The sequence below is a fragment of the Dipteris shenzhenensis genome, chromosome 2 (assembly GCF_047967505.1).
Source record: "Dipteris shenzhenensis isolate YYH24624 ecotype China chromosome 2, Dip_SZ_1.0, whole genome shotgun sequence".
NCBI lineage: Eukaryota > Viridiplantae > Streptophyta > Polypodiopsida > Gleicheniales > Dipteridaceae > Dipteris > Dipteris shenzhenensis.
The window spans coordinates 51279283-51300421 of NC_141597.1; the positions used below are offsets into that span (position 1 = coordinate 51279283).

The following is a 21139-nucleotide window of genomic DNA, read 5'->3' on the forward strand; positions in this document are numbered from 1 at the left end:
AAGAGAGTGAGAGCTGAAAGCTTAGTTGCAATAGAAGAGTGTGTAGAGTACAACTCAAAAGAAAAAAGATAAGGTTTTGTCCTAGTGACAAAACCTTAGTAGTCACTAACCATAGTTACTGAACTAACTGCGGTTAGGGAAAAACCTCTTAAAGAAGGGAAAAGTGCCCCTAACTAGCTTACTAAATTACATTGGTCACTGCAGTGCCAATGTCATGTACAAGGCTGATCAATCACCAAACGGATATAAGTTCAGGGCACTGCGAAATGCCACAAACTTGTCACGTGGTAGTGCTTTGGTGAAAATATCTAAAGCCCCAAATTTTAGACCAAATTTGTAGATCTATTTGCAATGTTTGCTTTGCAAGTAACCTGTGAACCTGAAAATACCTCAAATTTGTGAAGTAGATCTTGCAATTTGATTGCAATGTCTGCAACAAACAAAATGCCCCAAATGTACTCCCAAAGACTGAGTCAAACAATCGCTGTCTGCAAAATGTGCTTGCCAAAGATCACCTGCAGATGAAGGAAACCCTATACGGATCTGCAGGTACAGATCTGCCACATGTATGGATGTATGACAGAGTACTAATGACGCAGAACCGTACGGCGATGACAAGGGGCTGCAGGATGTACGGCGATAGCAAGCTGTGCTGAAATAGAACCTGTACGAAAACAGGTATGACTACCTATTGTACAGTGTGTACGCGCAGGTACGGCAATAGCAAGTACACATGTACAACGTTCGTACGGAAGGTGACGCAAGTACGGTTGCAACAGGTAGATCAAGATTGTACGTGCAGGTACAACGACGATTACTTGCAACCGCGAAGGTAAGGCTGCAGGTGCGTGCGTGCAGTACTTTCTGAACGGTCAAGTGCAAGTACACTGGTACGGCATCAGCGCAGGTACGCAGAATGTGCAGGGTACGACAGATACGGACTCAGCGCAGCTACGCAGGTACTAGAGTAGCGGATCCGTATGGACCTATACGGAACGTACGATGTTGTACGGATAGCTCGAGTTGTACGGACGGGTTGTTGATGCAGGAGCAAGAGCGATAGGAGAAGCAGGGCTGGGTGCTAGACCTCAACGGGGAAGTCGTAGGGAGCTGGATCTAATGCTCTGATACCAAATGTGAGAGAATGGAGAGTGAGAGAGAGCAAGAGAGTGAGAGCTGAAAGCTTAGTTGCAATAGAAGAGTGTGTAGAGTACAACTCAAAAGAAAAAAGATAAGGTTTTGTCCTAGTGACAAAACCTTAGTAGTCACTAACCATAGTTAGTGAACTAACTGCGGTTAGGGGGAAAAACCTCTTAAAGAGGGAAAAGTGCCCCTAACTAGCTTATTAAATTACATTGGTCACTGCTGAATTATATCTATAATTCTAACACCTTTGCAAGGCTTTCAAGCCTAGAACACGATCACATAAGTGCACTTAACCCATAGGCTCAATCCAAAGGCATTCTCTTTTCCGAGTGCAATTTCATTGGCTGTTCAGATGCAATCACACTGCACCCCAGCTGCACTCTCTTTGAGTGGTTTCGAGCTGGCATTCACAAAGCTTTTCAAAGCTCCAAAATAAAATCAGCAAAGTATCCAACCAAAGAATGATTCCTGTAGCACTGCCTGGGCACTTGTGAATCAAGAAAGAGGCGGCACACGAGACCAACCAATAGCTTATGGCAAAAGAAATTGCAGCAGTAAAATCACAACTCACCAAGCCCTGAAAACTCGAACTAAGTCCTCAATCGCCAAGAGGACATAGTAGCCAATGCCCAATTGCATTCTTAGCCAAAGAGGAGTGCAAAGGCATGAAGAAAGAGCATTTACAAGAGCTGACCAGCAAGAATTTCACTGAAAAATGCAAAAAGAAGCACTTTTGTCGCAAAGAAGTGGAAGTTCTAGGGCTCAAAAGAAGCGTGCTTCAGAGAGGAATGCATTGAGAAGGTTTTGGAGAAGTTTCATCGCCGGAAAGTCCTCCAAAACTGAGAAAAACCAGTCAACCAGCACGTGGGACCACTCGAAATTCAATAGAAAGCTGTAGCTTTGCAAGAGGAGAGGCCCAGGAGGCTGTTGTAGAAGCAAAAAGGTCCAGAAAAAGCCACATTTGCAAATTCGACTAGTAAAAGAAGTGCTCAGCTCTGCCCGTTCTACCAAACGCAGGGAGGGAAAAGCATATCACTGCGAAGGGGAGGCAGAGAGGAAGCCATCGGCCAAACGGAAGTCGAGGAATTCAAACGGGTGAGGAGTTATGAAGAAAAACGAAATTTAGATGAAGGAGACTGAAAAACCAGTCCAAAATCTCAACAAAGGGAGAAGATGAGAGAGAAAACCACACATGTGAAGTTTAGAAGGCCCAGGAAGGTCCAGGAATGGCATTTGTCCTGCAAATGCTCTCAAAAGCTTCCAAAAAACATTGCAGAATTTGCCAATGTCTGCAATGTCACTCAAAGTGAGTCCAAAATTGCTTGCAACAGTCCCAAAATGCTTGTACACTGCCAAATTGCATTAGAATGCTAAAAGCCCCAATTTCTTCAGGGAAATTGCATCCAAAAGAGGGCAAATTGCCTGAAAGCCCCAAAAATGCAAGCAATTGTTGTGTAAAGCAAAAAGCCCCAAATTTTTGCAAGAAATTGCAACTCAAAAAGGAGCAAATTGACTGAAAGCCCCAATTTGCAATTTATCTGCAAAAAGAACCAAATTCTACTGCCTATGTGCGCAAATGAGCACACCCTCAATCCCAAAATGCACTTGCTTGAATCCACGGCCAAACAATGGCTCACTGCACAAATGCCTGACAAAGATAAAAACACTTGCAAGATTCACCTGCAATGAGAACTCTCCAAATGACCAAGGCACCCTTGTTCAGAAAGACTAGAAATAGTACGGATGATCGTACTGTTGTATGAGCTAATACGCGCTGGTAGCGGAGCTATTGCAGGTACGTACGGAAGTACTGACGAGAGCAGTATGGACAGTGCATGGAACATGTTTACGGACTGATGCAAGTGTACGGCCAACTGTACGACGGTCTGCTATCAGCTGTATGATGGTCGTACAGCGAAGGTACGGCGCAGGTACCTGGTTGTCGGGGGTACAATGTCCGGTGGTAGCTGTTCAAAAGACAGCGCATGTATGGCGCTGTACTACAATGTACGGACTGCTCATGGGAGCAGTGTACAAGATGGCGACATCGCTACTCTGCAGTACGAACGACGGCGCTTGTACGGACGGGAGCTGAGAGCAGATTGGCGCTGGTATGAAATGCAGTACGATTGGAGCGACGCTGGGTGTACGAACGATTGCACTGGTACGGAAGTTGTTGGTACGAGAGCTGTACGGAACAACCAACTATGGCTGTATGGAATGATTCGGAGGTAGGTAGCTTCTCACGCTTGAGCTGAAGCTTGTGGGAGCTAGTCCAGAAAGCAAGAGCTCAGGATCTAAGAGCACTCTCACACACTGACAATGGCAGAAGTCCGGGGAGAAGTAGATGCTCTGATACCAAATGTTGGAAACGAGAGAGTGAGAGAGCAGGAAGCAAGAGAGCTGAACGTAGTGCTTGCAATAGAAGAAGTGACTAATACAAGAAGTGGGATGGGTTTTGTCTAAGTGACAAAACCTTATCCTTCACTAACCGTAGTTAGTGAACTAACTGTGGTTAGGGGGAAATTCCTTTAAATGAGGGAAAAGTGCCCATAACCTACTTATTACATTACATTGGTCACTGCTGAATTATAATAATAATTCTAACAGGATGGCGAAGCTATAAATGACAAGAAGGAAATAAAGAGGGAGAAGAGCAACCCGGATGATCTGATACCAGGTTATGAATCACACAATGTGGAAAAGGAGCGATGGAATATCACTCAAGATAAGAGCAAACACGTTAGGATAGTATCAGCTATCAGCCTTCATAACACGGAAGGCTAGGAATGATCCCCACCGGTGACCACCCCCACCTAATAAATAAAACCAAGTCCCTATCCAAATCCTACCCATGATCTACACCAACCAATCAAGCTGATGTAGATTTAAACCCCGCTAGTGACCTAGATGTACTAATCTGAACACAACAAACCACATAAGATAGAAATAATTTATCACAATATTAGTAGGCAGCAGCATGGGTGAAAGCTTCACATGGTGAAATTTGCATGTTTGCTAATATGGTGGTATCTAGGTGAATTCAAGAACATATGCAAACTCATCCTCTGAAAACACAACATAATGTGCAGTTTCAATCTCATGAGAGTCACTCACAAGACAAATATCTATAATGAAATGTATCAAATACTAACTTTTGTAATCACAAGTTGAATGCGAAAATTTGTAAAAGCACGATTACTTGTCTGCAAATGATAGAGGATGATCTATGAGCTGACAAACATCTCACTTCAAATGATGATCGATGATTTGACATTGAGAACTGCAAACAACAATCTTCAAGCTGACAAACAGCTTGCTTCAAATGATGATTGACGATCTATAAGTGGCAATGCCTTTTGCAAACGATTTAGTGCTTCCACTCGTTGCCTTACATTGTGCTTATACGGTTGCACACAATTGTGCTACCCAACTAGGCTTGCACTTAGCTTAGCTGTTACGATCTGTGACATATTCCTTTCTCTATATCTAGACTTATGGATGGCTTGATGAATGGACACTTGTGGAAGGGTATGCCCTTTCGACGGGACACTTCCTACGAGGCACAACCCTTGCCCTTTCGACGGGACACTTCCTATGAGGCACAACTCTTCACAAGAGACATTCTATTGAAGAGACATTCCTATTGTAATGTACCCTCTCATCAAGGGTCACACCCTTCACAAGGGGTACACACCTCTTCATGCACATACACTTTGGAGTACACACCTTTTCATGTGTGACTCTTCACTCTCTAGAGAGGCCCAATTGTATGGATGACACTACAGCTACACTACAGACATTCAAGCAATACAATTATTCCTTGTTCTCTGCTATTTCAGTCTCCTTTCTGTTCCTTAGCACATTTCTAAACATAGTAAATCTAGGATTTCTTACAGTGGTATCAGAGCAAATTTCGCTCCTGCCTATAGGAAATGCCGTCCACCTTCTAGCGCCGATCTGATATATCTTTTTCCGCTAGAAAGATTCGTGCACATTGTGCATGGAAGAGATGGAGAGAATGAGCGTAAAATTTTTTAGCGGCAACCCTGCCTAAAGTCATCAATGGCCTCTCCATCTCCCACACATCACAAGTTGATGTGAATGGACACGACAAAAATCGTGTCTTTTCATGTGCTTGGGCTGTCCCAAAACCAAGGGACGCATCTTTTCCACCATCGGACACACCTTTTGATGAAGAGTTTTGACTCCTCACCCAAGGGACACACCCCATCGTGGAAAAAAGGACACACCTCTTCGTGTGGGGACACCCCTTTTAAAAACAGGGTCACACCCCTTCATGAAAAGGTACACCTATTCCAAGGGTCACACCCCTTTGAATAGGCACACCTTTTGGCACCAAGCACTTATAAAAAGGGTACCTAGAGGGGTTAAAAAGAAAAACCCAACCCCAAACCTTAGGTCTACCCTAGATTACCCAAGGGTCAACTAAACCTACCCTTTAATTTTTGGGGCGACCACCCAACGTAGGCAGCCCAAATGAAAAAAGGGAGCACCTTTTCAATGCCCATGCAGATTTACATCATTTTGCTCAGCCTACCTGCGCAGCCCCTAGCCATTTCGCTGCCCTGCTCCCCTCGCCATGTGCAGTCTTAGCCTCGCCAGTTTTCCGGCCTTGTTTCCTACCAGCCTGCAGCGTGAAAACAGTGCCAGCCAGCCTTTTCCGCCGCAAATCAACCTGCAGCCTTGGAAGCTCGCCATTTCTGCCGCGATCCAGCCTGCAACCAGTTTTCGCCATTGACAGCCTGCCGCCCCCCCTTCTGTTTCGCCAGTCTTTCCTGACATCAGCAGCCTGGTGCGCCAGCCCCTATCACGATCTAGAATTGGGTGCCTTGCAGCCTGTCGCACCATAGACAACCTGCCCCTTTGTGGCGCTACATTTTCCTGCGAGATCAGCAGCAGTTTCAGCGTCCTATCGCGATGAAGACAGCCTGTTAAATGCCAGGCCCAGATCTGCTCCTCGCCACCCATTGCAACATGGACCTCCGGACAGAAATCTGCAGGCCTTTTCTACGCAACAAATTGGCAGATTAAATCATTGCCAGGTGGAGTCTTTCCATTCTACTTCTAAGGATTCTCTTGTCATTATCAAATTACAGCAAATGAAAGACGCTTCCTTAAAGCATGGAAACCCCTGGTAATTCACCCGGCATTTCAAGGATACCTCAGGCATCATCTACTAGACAATATCGTGTTCAGATTGCACAACCAGCCCATTTCGGAGCTTTTGCATCGTGGGTTTTCTGTGTCACGTGCCCTCCTAGTGATTTGGACCACATCCTATACCTTCTGCGTGAGGCACCTCAGTTACATTACTTCCTCAGCATAGTACAGGTTGTGTTCCACGAGACATGAAGATACCTAGAACCCGATATTCCTCAAGAGTTTGCTGTCCATCTTTGGAGAGAATTTTACCCCTCACCTTCGGCATCTCCAGGATACTCTCCACCTCCTTCAGCTCCCATATATCCTCCTATACAGGTTGTACCTTCCCCACGACAGTATTTACACTCCGAGGGCACTCCTTCTCCTGGATATCCTCCACTTCCGACAGCAGCTCCTTATTCCTTCTCAGATCCGTGGACTCTGCAACCTACTCCTGTTCTCTCACGAGCAGTAACACCACTTTCGGCATCACCAGTGTTACCTCAGACAGGACCTCCTTTTACAGACTTCCACGGGTGGTTCCATCTTGCCTCACCTGCCCCCTCCAACATGAGCAACCTCAGGGAGCAGCCCGAATCCTCTTCCAGGACAAACTAGAGCGCAAGTTCGTGCTTTTCTCACAGGGATCTCCGATATGTCGCAACGCTCGCGTGAAGCCTCTCCAGAGATCAAAGACTCAAGTCCAAAAAAGACCCCTGAAGTCAACGTACAAGGCGAAACACTACTGTAACTTCAAATTTTCCAGCTTCAGGACAGCATCTCCGACTTGGTCCAGAAAGTTCAACAACTTCAAGATTCTCGCAGTACCACACATACAGAGGATGACGTGACGCAACCATACGGCTATGCGGATTCATTCCCACTTGAGGTAGAAAACACTGAACTACGTGCCCTCTACCGTTTACTTCAAGCTTCCAAAACTAAAAGACTTGACATCAAACTTCCGGAAGCCTACACTGGTCAACGCAATCGCCGAACAGTTGACCAATGGCTTGCAAAAATGCGCATGTATTTTGATACTGTTGACCTCACTGAAGGCAAAAAGATCACCTTGGCAGCCTCCCTCCCTCAGGATAAAGCTTTTCTATGGTGGCAAAGACGCTTAAAGGACGGCAAAAGTGTGTTAACATGGGAACGTTTTGAACACATGCTCCGTAAGCAGTTCATACCTGCCAATGCGGACTTTCAAGCACGATCAAAACTCTGACAGTTGGAGCAAGCAGGCTCCCTATCTTCCTACATCTCTCAGTTCACCACATTGGTGCTAGAGATTGATGGTTTAACTGAGGATAATCGCCTTCATGCTTTCATCTCAAGCCTAAATCCCTCGTTACGTATTGATGTCCTTAAAGCTAACATCACCACCACGGCTGGCGCTATTGTTTATGCAAAGCGCATTACAGATTTCCAAAACACAGGGAAGTAGAGTGCTAATCGCACACAGAACTCTACTATGGCCAAAGGTGCTCGCCCTCAAGATAACACCAAGTTTCGAAAAAACTCCGGTAATCAAGGTCAGCGACAGTCTCAAGATCCCCAGAAGTCTCAGAAATCGTATGCTGGATTCCAACAGAAGAACTCCTTCAAGGATCACGCCTCTTCTTCTTCACAAAGTCATCACCAACATCCCCAGCATAAAGGTGCGGCCACTGACAAGAAGAACAACTCCAGCACAAAAGGACTTTGTACCATCTGTACAGGCGACCATAGATGGTTCGATTGTCCCAAGCGACCAAAGCAAAATTCCAATATGGAACCTAGCACTTCCCAGACAGAAGATGCTACCCCAGCACAAGACAAGAAAGGCAAAGTTGTTCGAATGGCAAAGACCATCCACCTAAGCCTTGCCAGCAACCCTGAACCTTTCCTGGCCACTCAAGTACTTTGTGTTCAAGGATCGATTCGTGAAACAACGGTCACTATCCTCATCGACAGTGACTGCTCTCATAATTTCCTAGCTAGTTCTATGGTCGACAAACTTCGGTTGACCACCAGTCCTAGTCTCATGGACTATCAGATTGAACTCGCAAATGGAACTACCTTCTTGTGTAACACTTGGATCAAAAACTTGTCTTTTCGCATCCAACATTATACGGATAAGTTGAACCTCGACATCATGCCTCTTTCTCGGTACGATGTCATACTTGGACAACAGTGGCTCTATGACTATGATCCATCAATCAGCTTTCGCAGCCATACTATCCAGTTTGTCCACCAGGGAAAACTTATTGAGTTAACTGGTTCTAGGGACTCTCCTTCAACCCCAGTTGCCTTTGCCCTACAAGTAAAGAAGTGGGTTCGTAAATGTCAAGTAAAGACTTCACTTCTGTTGGTTACGGCAGTAGAGGAGACACTAACAAAGGATCCTCTTGAATACCTCAACCAACCTTTTTTCCAGCCCTACCTGGATATTTTTCCACAGGAATTGCCAAAGCAGTTACCACCTCGACGACAAGTGGATCACCCAATCGAACTTATTCCCGGTAGTAATCCACCGTCGAAACCTCCTTATCGGGTTTCTTACACTCGAAATGAAGAAATCCAAAGACAGATCACCGAGCTACTCGACAAAGGTCACATTCGGCCCAATCGCAGCCCTTTCGGATCTTCTGTACTATTTGTGGAAAAAAAGAATAAGTCAATGCGCCTCTGCATTGACTACCGAGCCCTCAACAAGCTCACTATCAAAAACAAGTATCCATTGCCTGGCATTGATGACCTCTTCGATCAACTTCTACATGCAACACAATTCTCAAAGATTGATCTTCGTTCAAGTTATCATCAAATTCGCATATGAGAAGGTGATGAGTACAAGACAGCTTTTCGAACGAAGTATGGACACTATGAATGTTTGGCCATGCCTTTTGGGTTAAACAATGCCCCGGCCACATTCATGACACTCATGAACGACATCTTCAGGCCTTTCCTCGATAAGTTCATCATCGTTTACCTCGATGACTTCCTCGTTTTCAGCAGATCCCTACATGAGTACAAACAACATCTTCACCAAGTTTTTGAAGTTCTCCGTGCAAATTCTCTCTACATCAACATTGAGAAGAGTGAGTTCTTCAAGACCCAACTCGAATATTTGGGACATGTTATTTCAGCTAAAGGCATCTCTGTGGATCCCAAGAAGGTCGAGGTAATCTGAAACTGGCCTACTCCTAAGAATGTTCATGATGTCCGCTCTTTTCTCGGATTGGCAAACTTCTATCATACAAAGGTCTATTAGTTTTCCGAAATCGCAGCTCCTATGTCCGAATTATTGAAAAGCACAGCAGTTTTTCAGTGGCTTCCCGCAACAGAGTATAGTTTCCAACAACTCAAGCAAGCACTCATTACCACACCAGTTATGGCTATTGCTGACCCAAACCTTCCGTTTGAGGTCATGACCGACGCTTCCGACATCGCTACAGGAGCAATCTTGATGCAAGAAGGCAGAGTTATTGCTTTTGACAGCCATAAACATTCTGATATCCAAACCCGATACCCGGTTTATGATAAGGAGTTTCTTGCCGTTGTACATGCTTATCGCTCTTGGAAACATTATCTCATGGGAGCCGACTCGGTGGTCAAGACAGACCATCACTCTCTAAAGTATATCTTTACTCAGCCAGTCATGAATGCTCGACAAGCACGCTGGGTTGAGTTTTTGGCTAACTTTCACATGACCATTGAGTACATTCCAGGACTACACAATGTAGTTGCAGATGCTCTCAGCATGTTAACTCTAGCATGAGCTATGGTAATCTCTACATTATCTGTGGATGTTCCGAATTCATTCAAAGGGAAGTATTTCAATGATAAAGACTTTGGCACAGCAGTACAAGTTCTTTCAAAAGATCAACCTTCGACTTCCGAATAGAAGATTTTCTCATCCTATTCTTATACGGACGACCTTTTGTACTATTAAGATCACGTCTGTGCACCACATGACAAGGATGTTCGACGTCTTTTGTTAAAAGAGCATCATGCAGTTCCTTATGCTGCCCATCCAGGCATCAATAAGACTTATCGGTTACTCAGTGCAACATACTACTGGCCTCAGATGAAAAGCGACGTCATCAAAATGGTTACATCTTGCTTATCTTGTCAACAAATGAAAGCAAGCCGACGACTTCCAAGAGGACTTCTTCAGCCTCTTTCAGTTCCAACTGAAAGGTGGGAAAGTATTTCCATGGATTTCATTACAACACTACCACGATCCTCCCGAGGTAACACTCAGATTATGGTAATTGTTGATCGATTGTCCAAAATGGCACACTTTGTTGCTTGCAAAAGTAGTGCACAGGCTCCGGACATCGCCAAAATCTTCATACAACACATCTTCCGACACCATGGATTGCCCAAGAATATAATATCCGACAGAGATCCTAAGTTTACCAATCACTTTTGGATTTCACTATTCGAATCTTTGGGTACAACTCTACTGTTCAGTTCAGCCTACCACCCAGAATCAGATGGCCAGACTGAAAGAGTCAACCAAGTTCTGGAAGAAATGCTTCGACATTATATTCAGTCACGCCTAGCAGCTTGGGAAGAATATCTACCACTCCTTGAGTTTGCTTATAATAACTCTTTCCATAGTGCCATCAGCATGACTCCATTTCAAGCAGCTTATGGACACACTCCGAATTTACCAACAAATTTTGTACTTCAACATCGAGTGGCCCTAGCTGATCAACTGGTTCAAGAGGGTACGCACAGCAGAAGATTGATAGAATAGCCCAGGAGCTCACACAATGTGGTGTGGGGTGTGGAATCACAAACTTCTTAAACTTATGTACATAGAATAGATGTGCAGACTCATCAATAGACAATGAACTAGTCAGATAGAGAAACCACCAAAATGATATATTTCTGTCCAAAACTATGGACACAATACAAAAGAGAGAGATCCAGAGTCCCACCAATGGTGTGGTCCTCCGATCTTACTACAAGGTACTCCTCCTATCTGCTGGCTATCTCTAGACTCGAGCCTGCGTGCTCCACCTCGAGCGTTTGTAGACTTTCTGTCCAGAATGATCCTCTCCACCTTGCTGTCTGGAAACCAGCCTAGGTGGGCAACCTCCTGTGAGCTAGGTCTGCAGCACAAGGTACTTCTTTCTCCTCCTGAATGTAGGCCCAAAGGTAGCCCTGCTGCTGCTCCTTCTGCTAGTGGATTGGCTGCTCCAGACGATGATTTGTGAGGGCTGAATGGCCCCCTTTTATAGGCCCAGGGCCTGCTCCAAAAAACTGACCAGTCAGCATCATTCTGGCCGACCAGTCTGCTGCTGGTCCAGCCCTTTAAAGGCTCTTAAACCGGGGCCTTTTGGCCCACACTTCTAGGGCCTTGGCCCTCCAATCAAGGCAAGGGCCCAGCCCTATATAAGGCCTATGCCACTGCCCACTAGCAGCCCCCCTTTGCTGCTCCACCTGGCTTCCATGTGGCCGACCACATGTGGCCATCTTCTCTTGCCAGATAGCCTGCCACACAAGTGCCTCCAGCCTGCTCATGCCACCACGTGTGCGCCTCTTTTGTAGGCCCATGACCTGCCCTTTGCCGGCGCCTTTTGGCCTGCCATGATGCTCCTCTGTCAGCCTGCTGTGTGCTGCCCACATGGCAGCTTGTTTGCCGCCCATGTGGCAGCCCCTTTGTTTGTTCTGACCTTGTGAGGTGCTGCCCATGTGGAAGCCCCCTCTGTCATTTTCTGTGGAGTACTGCCCTAGGTCTCCCTCCCCCATGGTCTCCTCATATGGGGGCTTATAGATGGGGAGGTGACCTTTCCAACACTGTTGTTCCTTGTTGCACTGACTTTGGCCTTCCTAATTGAGTGAACCGGAAGTCTAATATCGTTATAGGGGTTAGTTAGTGGGTAGATCACTCTATTAAAACCTTGTTCCGATCCGAGTTTCCTTTAGGGAGAATGGGGGTTCCTTTTCTTCACAGTTTAAGGGGTTTAAGGGTACATTCATACAGCGCGCGCGCAGGGGGTGGGTGGGTTTGGAGGTTGATCCCATTCAGGACACCCATTCCCCGTCCAAAAGGCAAAATTCATGAGAAAGCCCTTCCTTGAGGACCTCGAAATTCGAAACCAAAGTGTAGATAGTGGAGAATACACTTTCCTGAAAAATCTCAGAATTCGGAGATATACCTCTGGGCGCTGCAATCTATTTGCAGGTCCTCAAATCCGCCGTTGTGTGGGTCCTCAGGCGTCTCCCATGCTGCTGGTCGGGGTCGTGCTTCTTGTCGCATCACTTTTTACCCGCGCAGCATCTGCCCGCTGCCCCTGCGCATTCAACGCTCCCTGCCCATGTGTTGACGTGTCTACGTCCCTTCTTCTCGCTTGCCTGCCGCGCTCTTAGCTTGTACTGCAGCCTGGACTTCCCTTCCTCTTGTCCCTGGGGTGAATGTTCACGTTGATACTAAATGTACCAGCCTCAAATGCAATGATTGTGTTGGCACTTTGAGAATATAACAGTGGTGACTCCCTATGCCTTTTTTTTTTCAAATTCATAGGTACCAGAACACTTTTTAAAGGGGGCATGTTCTTTGTATGCTTGTGTAGTCCATTTTCTCTGCCTATCTTCTTTCCTAAAAATGAGGTACTGCCAGGATGCTCATGATTGAGTGCTTACATGCTACAGTTGTCGAAGAAGTCTTTATTCATGTGGATTGATCTTATGCCTGTAGGGTTCTTATATTGAAATAGCGAACTTAGAAATTCATGGGGAATGGTGCAACTAGCTGTCAAACGATGCTTCTTGCTATTTTCATTCGCATCTTTATCAAGAAGAATACATGGCCCCCCTCCCCTCCTTGTCCCCCCATATTGTGGGCATGTAGATAAGGCAGCTCTTCTAAATGTTATAATGGTGTTTCCCTTAGATTGTATTGTGATTGAAGCCTGGCTGAAACACAGCATAAGAGTCGATGCTAAAACAAATTATTGTCCTGGGACTGTTCTAAAATTCTTTGTGCGTTTCATGTAGGGAAAATTTGAAGAAGCTATGAAACAGTACAACATGATGATAGATCAAGATCCAAATGATTTTCGGCCCTATTTGTGTCAGGTGCGTTTTTTCCTATGCTTGGGTCTAAATTGAGCTTGTGAAAAGCTATTGCATGTCTGAATATTAGACACCTAGTATGCATGATACATCAGAGAATTGTGCACACAGAACTTGGAGTAGGAAGTTTGATGGATGGGTTGTGTGTGAAGATTGTGGCATTTTGTTTGATAACTTAAAGTAAATCTTTCTTTCCAGATTAGCATTGCAGTAGTGTCATGTGATTAATCTCTTCTTTATATTGTGGAAGCTTGCAAGTAGGGTGCTCTTATCTTCTGCCAGGTTGATGTGTTCTTCAGCCACTATTTGAAGCATGAAATTCTGTTCTTATAAATTTGTTAAAGCTCGCAATTTCTTGTTTGTTTTTTTGGAATTTTCTCCACGGATCTTGCTTGCTCTCATATGACAACATTTTTTATATTAGGGACTTGTGTACAGTTTGTTGGGAGAGGATGCTAAATCTGAGCAGTGCCTTGAAAAGTATCGACGACTTCGTCCCCAGGATTTCCCAAATCGAAACTATCTAGATGATCTCATGTTTAATGCCAAGAGTGCTGGTCGTATGGATGAGATGTCACGAAATGCTGCAAAGAGTGCTTTTAAAGGCAAGAAAGAACCAAAATTCATGAAGGAACCGTCCTTTTTTGGCACAAATAAAGAAGAACAAGAACAAGAACAAGAACAAGAACAAGAACAAGAACAAGAACAAGAACAAGAGGACGATTCATAAAGCACAACAATGCCCTCATATATGTGATGTCTACTTTGTACTGGATTCCTTACAATCTCCCTCCTGTCTTCATTTGAATAAAAGATGGGAGGCTAGAATTGTGGAGGACTTCCCACCTAGCTACAATATGTCATTTCAGAGTCACACTTCTGAGCTCTTGATGCTTCTAGCAGAAATACAAAAACAATGACAACATTAGCAGACATGTGGCAGAAGAATGAGAAGAATCCATATAAAGTGGTTTCTTTGTGGATACTGAAGTGGTAATGCCAAGTTAAATTGGCATGTGCAAATCTTTTGCACCAATGATTTTGGATGGAACTTACAGCACATATTCCCATACTTGGCATGTTCGAATTGGTCGTTTGTGAAATGTTGTAGCTCCTATGCTAAGCATGGTAGTGTTGGATTGATGTTAATGAGTGTGCTTGTAAAAACCCAACGAGACACGTGGTTAGTATTGAATGTAACATTCAATTGAATGTAACATTCAATAGGTCTGGAAGCAATGTGAGTTTGTATTGACATTGTAGTATTATTGGGAAAATTTGCTGCCTTGCAAGTGATGCTCACCTTTCTGTACATTAAGGAGCTTGTGTATGGGAAATGACCCACGTTGCACACACAGCTTGTAGAAGGAAGTTCGATGGATGTGCTACAATGGAATATTGTGCCAGTTTGTTTGATGACTTCTTTCTTCGTGAGATTAAGCATATTGTATACTATGGTAGTATGGATCTTCTTTCTATCATGGGAAGTTGCAAGTAAGGCATCCTAATCTTTTGCGAGGTTCATTAGCAAGTACTTGAAATGGGAAATTGTATGATTTTTAAAAACTTCTACCCGAAATGCTTTTTGCTGCGACAAATTTTCATGGATTAATGATAGGGGTATGTAAATTAGATTATGCATTATTGCTCTTGGGTGCCTTACCACTTCAAAAATCTGTAGATGCCCCTTTTTTCCTATCTTGATGTGAATGAGAGCTATGAACTTGTTGGAATTGTGGAGAACTTCCCACCTAACGAGATATGCCATTTCAGATCGCACTTCTGAGCTCTATGTGCTTTTAGCAGAACTCAATTAAGGATGGTAGATGGATCTTCTTTCTACTGTGGAAACTTAAAAGTGAGTTGTCCTGATCTTTTGTTAGGTTGATGCTCTCGTCAGCCACTACTTGAAACATGGGAAATTGTCTGCTTTTTAAAAACGTGTTTGTTGCGACAGATTGATTTTCATGGATTAATGATAGCTAGAGGTTTTTACTATCTAAATTAGATTATGCATTACCTGTTCTTGGGTGTAGTAAACCACTTGGAAAATCCTTGGATGGCTTTCTTTTCATGTTTTTTTCTGAAATTTTCTTGACAAATTTAGACTGCAAGCACAAAAAATATTAAATTCTTGAATTTTCTTCATGGGACACCGACTAAAAGAAGTGTTCTGAAAATAGTAAAAGGTTTATATTTTGGATCTTTATTCATAGATTTAAAATTTGGTGCGCCAACCTGGACGGCTCTAAACGTGTGAAAATCGTGTTGCTTGCAAGTTATAACCTTGTCAAAGATATCCTTAGAAAGTTTTAGACACCTGCCCAATGTGGGTTTAGAAAATAGTACAAAATGTTACTGTGTGCAAGCTATAACATTCCAAGTCATATCCAAAATAGCATTGAACTTGCCATGCTAATCTATGTTTATAAGCTCTGAATAGACGTATTGGATGCACATTGGATGCACAGTTTGAAGATCCATGTAAGATGTTAAGTTGGCTTAGAGATAATGCATGTTCAAAACTTTCGGTATAGTTTTTGATGTACCAACCATGTATCATGCACACCCTTGCTCATGCGTAGCATGGTCTATGAATTTGTAAGTAGAAGTAGTTCTTGTATAGTTTGTATAATTATTATTACCTATATGAGGCGGTGGGCATAGGAGAAAGAAGTTATAGAACTAGGTAAGTGCAAGATGAAAGTTCTGTTCTTGTATACAATTATAATCATCATATATGCATTGTAAACTTAAATGGAAAACACAATCATATTGTTGCTTGAAACCAATGGCCATGTTTGCTAGCACCTACATCTCTGTCAGGAGATTTGGAAAGTTTGTGCCCATGGTTTGTGTTTTTGAATGAAACAATATGCATTTGATAGTTGCTTGTAGTTCTCTAGGACTTTGCCTTTAGTTTTAATGAAGTCGGTAGTTGTTGCTTGATAACATGTTTCATACAAGGATGAGTGTACAGTTGGGAGAAACTATTAAATCTAAGTAGTGCCTTGACAATATTGGCTTTGTCCATGGAATATCCCAAATTGAAGCAATATGGGTGACGGAATGTTTAATGCCAAAAATGTTGGTCGCAAGGATGAGATGTTAGAGAGTGTTGCAAAGAGTGGTTTTTTATAGAGAAATAGTAATATATTGCATTTCGGAAGGACACACCGAAGTGCAAATTTCAGTAGACGTGGGAGAGTAATCTCAATCCCACACCTCGACAAAAAACCCAAAAAAAAGAGGCAAAGAGAAACCCTCAAATCTGCAACCTATCAACCATTGAAAAACCAACAAATCTTGCTTTTGTTAGAAGAAGAGTAGCACTAAGCCTTGCCTCGAACTTTGCAAGTAGGGGACTTGGCTTTTTCAACGAAACAAGTTCATCAGGCTTTCCTCTTGCTCATGGTTGACACGTACGTACCGTTCGATATTTGCGTGGTACTAAAAGAACTAAAAAGTATTGAGCATACATTAGATTGTACGTTTGATACCCCAAAAAAAGACATATTTTAAAGTTTTAGAGTAAGTACAAGCTTTTCTTGAATGGACATTCAATGCTTAGAAAATGAAGATGACTTGATTCTTGAAAGTTAATACACAAACATTTTACATGTACCATAGGTGCAAAACTTCAAAGGACCGAAGACATATCATGATTCATGACTCATGTCAAAAGGACTGAAGATATATCATTACAAATAGTAGTGAGTCATGACTTGTGACATAAAAGTAGTGAGCACAAAAAGGGGGACCAAGGTCCAATATAGATGCAAAAAGATTTACAAAAAGATTTACTAGAGGCAAGAGCCTAGGGCCTAGGTCCTAGCCTCTAGGTACTCCCATCACTATTAAATCCACAACTATGATCATTCTCACTGAAGGATGATGAGGATCAATGAGACCCCTCACCATAGTCACCCTCACTAAGAACATTGCCCTCCTCATCATACTCCGGTTCTAGCCTAGTCACAAGGGTGTGCTCAGCAAACGAATGTGGTTGATGTGCTCCCGGAGCCGTGCCTCACATAGGTTCAAGTGGCCGATGGTACGGATGTCCTAATACGGGGTGTGGATGCCCAACCGCCACGAGTGCCACCAACTAGAACAGTGACACTTCTCCCAATGCAAGCATGTAACACTTGTCGATCTATCTCCTCTAGCTCCAAGTAGAGGTCCCTGAAAATCCAGTCTTGCTCTGGATCTCGCACTCTCTGGTGGCACTTCTAAGCTTGTTAGTCGATAGCTTGCACTCATCCACATTTACCCAAAAATTTGAGGTGTGGCCTGTAGTTAGAACTTAAGACCTACAACTTGCAAGTGTCAAGTGACAAGTACCATTGTGTACAATTTACAAGTATGGAGAGCAAATATGAGTTTACAATATAGGAAGTTGAAAAGTCTATCTGTCTAGCCATAGGTATCTCATGCATGTTCCACAACATTTGTAAGTTAGACTGACAATAAATAAGCTGCTCAAATTGTTTTGTGCTAAGCTTGTTGTGCATCTTTGTGTGTATGAGAGAGTAAGTGGACCAATTCCTCTCTCACACACTCGATGAGCAAACCTAATGTACATCAAACATAAATGTTAAGTAAATGAGTTACGAGAGCCTAAAGGTATGAATTTTAGACTGTAGACTTGTAGCTTTAGATTTCTAATTACTTGTGAAAGAACGCTCATAGCTACTTTTTGTAGATGGGACAATTGGTAGCCAAAAGACTTCCACCAAAAAAGAGGTTTGACCAAGGAGTCCCTCTTTCAACACATGGTGGAAGCAAATGCGGTTCCCCTTTGATCATTGTACTTTATGAGTTCTTGAAGAAATGTGCCATGCTTGTCCTTATGCAATGCTTTTGGAAGATATGCATCTCTATTGGAGGCCAAGCCCTCATCAAGATAAGAGGGGCCCTTGAAAGTTAGATGGATGAGGGCAGCAAAGCCATGGATGGGTCTTTCATCCAATTCCACCTCTTATTGACATGAAAGAGGATGTCATCGTGCTTTGGTGTGGTATCCAAGATATCACTAATGCCTAAAGAAAAATAGTGATAAGTGAGACTTGAGAGATTATTAATTAACATTGAATCAAAGAGACGAGATTTGATATTAAAATTGTAGGTTTATAAGTTACCATGACGCACTAATATCCATATCTAGAATGGTGGAGGTGCTAATCTCTACAATGGCTCTTTCATGAAGTGATGAAGAAGCCCTAAAGTAGCCCCCTCCATGTCCATCATGCGCAAGATCTTGTACAAGGGCATAATGGCAATGATAATGGCCTTTACCCCTTGCCAAAAAGACTCTCTCAAGCAAAGCCATTGAATGTCTTTTGCATCTTGTTGAGTTGCACTTGACTTTCCTTCAAACCATTCTTTATACTCATTGGACACAAGTGTCTTTTAAAGCTTGTTTTGAACATCATAGAGCCACTCAAGAAGTAGCCACATAGCAGAAATCATGTCTTTGATAGCTTCTTCATCACATGCAACCCATGGACCTACAACTGGAGGCATTGTCCATTATGACTTGCACCACATTTGTGGGACCGACCTACATGACAAGTTTTAGCTTGTAAGATTCAAGAATGAGAAGTAGATTGCTTTTGGAGATCAACGAATCTAAAGAAGTTACATGACTCTCAACTTACCTCAAGTATAGCTTCCCAAATGTGGCGATAGATAAAGGAGGTGGTACTTTTTCTTCCCTTGTCTCCCACATCCATAGCCCACAAGAAGTATGTGCCAAGAGGGCAAGAGACAAGAATGTTGATGATGCCTCTCTTCTTTCTATCACACCATCCATTGGAGAGAGTGGAGCATCCATACTTGAATTACCTGGCATGGATGGGCTCGAGAGACTTGTTGATTCTCTCCCTCTCTTCATCAAGCGTCTTGGTATGCATGTCATTGTAGCTAACTCCATCCCACCCTTTACATGAACCAACCGAGGCTATGGCTTTCTCCATTCTTCGCCACCGTTCACATCAAAGCACATGGAAAGACATATTGCACTCAATGACGATGCGGACAATCTCTATTTCAACTTGTTGTCTTTGGCGCTCCTTGAGGAATGACAATGGAGCGGAGAGGTCACCCATGGCTTGGGCAAGAGTGACTTTCCTCCTTCTTGGTACATCACTTGTCTTTGTTCTCTTTGATGCCGTGCTAGAGGACATAGTAGCCCTGATTGCGGCAACAGAGGCAGATTGAGAGGCATCATCCTCTGCTAATAGATGAGGAAATGTTTGAACACATTATTTCCTCTCGTGCCATAGAGGTCTTCTTCCTTCACTTCAAGGGTAGGTACTTTTGACTCAATGCTTGTCCAGATTTCCCACCCAACATACACAAATGGATAAGAAGGTAGGTCACACTACTAGTTTGGACCTTGGGGAAATACTTGCAATGCCACTTGCAAACATTGGACTTCTCTTTCACTCTCTCAAAGTAAGTACAGGGCAAGGAAAAGGCTTCATGAATAGCCAGTGGCATTGCGAAAGAGAGAGAGAGAGAGAGAGAGAGAGAGAGAGAGAGAGAGAGAGAGAGAGGATGGAGAGGCTTGAATCTTGATGCTTGGAGGAAGGATGAGATGGGGATGGAGAAGAATTGGGCACATGTCATGATGTGCTTATTCCCATATACAAAATGTGTATTGTGGATGTCTTTGTATGATGAGGCTTGTGTGGTTAGGAGGTAGGAGATTGGAACCCCCCTACTCAGTGCATCCTATACATGCCATGTGGTATGCAAACATGGCATTAAGGAAAGGAACCTTGTGGACTATGGACTGTGTGAATGAACGCTTGGGTTTACTGTTGAGGGAAGTGGCAGCTTATGGCACCATGCAACCGATATCGGCTTTGATATATAGCTTCTAGCTACTTAACATGCATGCGTACCTCCATATGGCATCTTAAGAATTTGTTGATAGACTTGATCTAGCCTAGCCATGGTGATCCCTAGCCTTAGCATGATGGCTCTTGTTGGGCTTACACATGTTTGTAACATGCAACCGTTGTAACTAGTGTTGTATGTGGTCCAAGGGGATTATTAGACATATGGTCAATTTAGAGAGTGACACGTGTTTAATGAGGGTCACTCTTGAGTCTTGAGGGGAGGCTTAGCTATGTGTTTATGCTCCAAGGATATGACCACAGGGGGGTATTGGAGGTGGTTGCCTTCACCCCTTGCATGCATAATGTAGTAGTTGAAGGAGGGGGGCCTCTAGACACTTGTTGACATGTGTCATGTGGAGCTTAGTCCCATATACAAAAGGTGTATTGTGAAGGTCCTTGAATAAATAATGTTTTGAAGAGACATCTCACATCTCAACTAGCTCTTTGGTGTGTGGAGGGCCTTTAGGCACTTGTTGGCATGTGTCATGTGGAGCTTAGTCCCATATACAAGAAGGTGTATTGTGGATGTCCTTATATAAATGATGTTATGGACGAGACTCCTCACATCCCAACTATCTCTTTGGGGTGTGAGGAGGCTTGCATGGCTAGGAGGCAAGGGATTGGGTGCTAACAGGATTTTCATGGAATAATAGTAGTTAGGATTTTCATGGAATAATAATAGTTAGAGGGGTGCATCTATGGAATTGGGTTATGCATTGGCTTCTTTTTATTAAAGATAGTGTAAATTGCACTATCCTCATAGGGCATAGGGGCAAACCCTAACCTTGACCCTAATCCTAACCTTAATCCTAATCCTAACACTAATCCTAACCCTAATCCTAACCCTA

The 21139-nt window shown here is 43.5% G+C and overlaps 1 protein-coding gene and 2 pseudogenes across 1 annotated transcript in view; 1 reads left to right on the forward strand and 2 right to left on the reverse strand.

The window, feature by feature from the left end:
- LOC147904946 (uncharacterized) overlaps positions 1 to 14113 on the forward strand; it is a 39123-nt gene extending 25010 nt beyond the window's left edge. The window contains exons 3-4 of the mRNA XM_087392982.1: positions 13306 to 13386; positions 13808 to 14113. Coding sequence (XP_087249108.1) covers positions 13306 to 13386; positions 13808 to 14113 — 387 coding nt within the window. The remainder of the gene's footprint in view (positions 1 to 13305; positions 13387 to 13807) is intronic.
- Positions 14114 to 17423: 3310 nt separating this feature from the next.
- On the reverse strand, positions 17424 to 18855 carry LOC147904947 (uncharacterized; annotated as a pseudogene).
- A 19-nt stretch (positions 18856 to 18874) lies between these two features.
- LOC147904948 (uncharacterized) lies at positions 18875 to 19887 on the reverse strand (annotated as a pseudogene).
- Positions 19888 to 21139: the final 1252 nt, after the last annotated feature.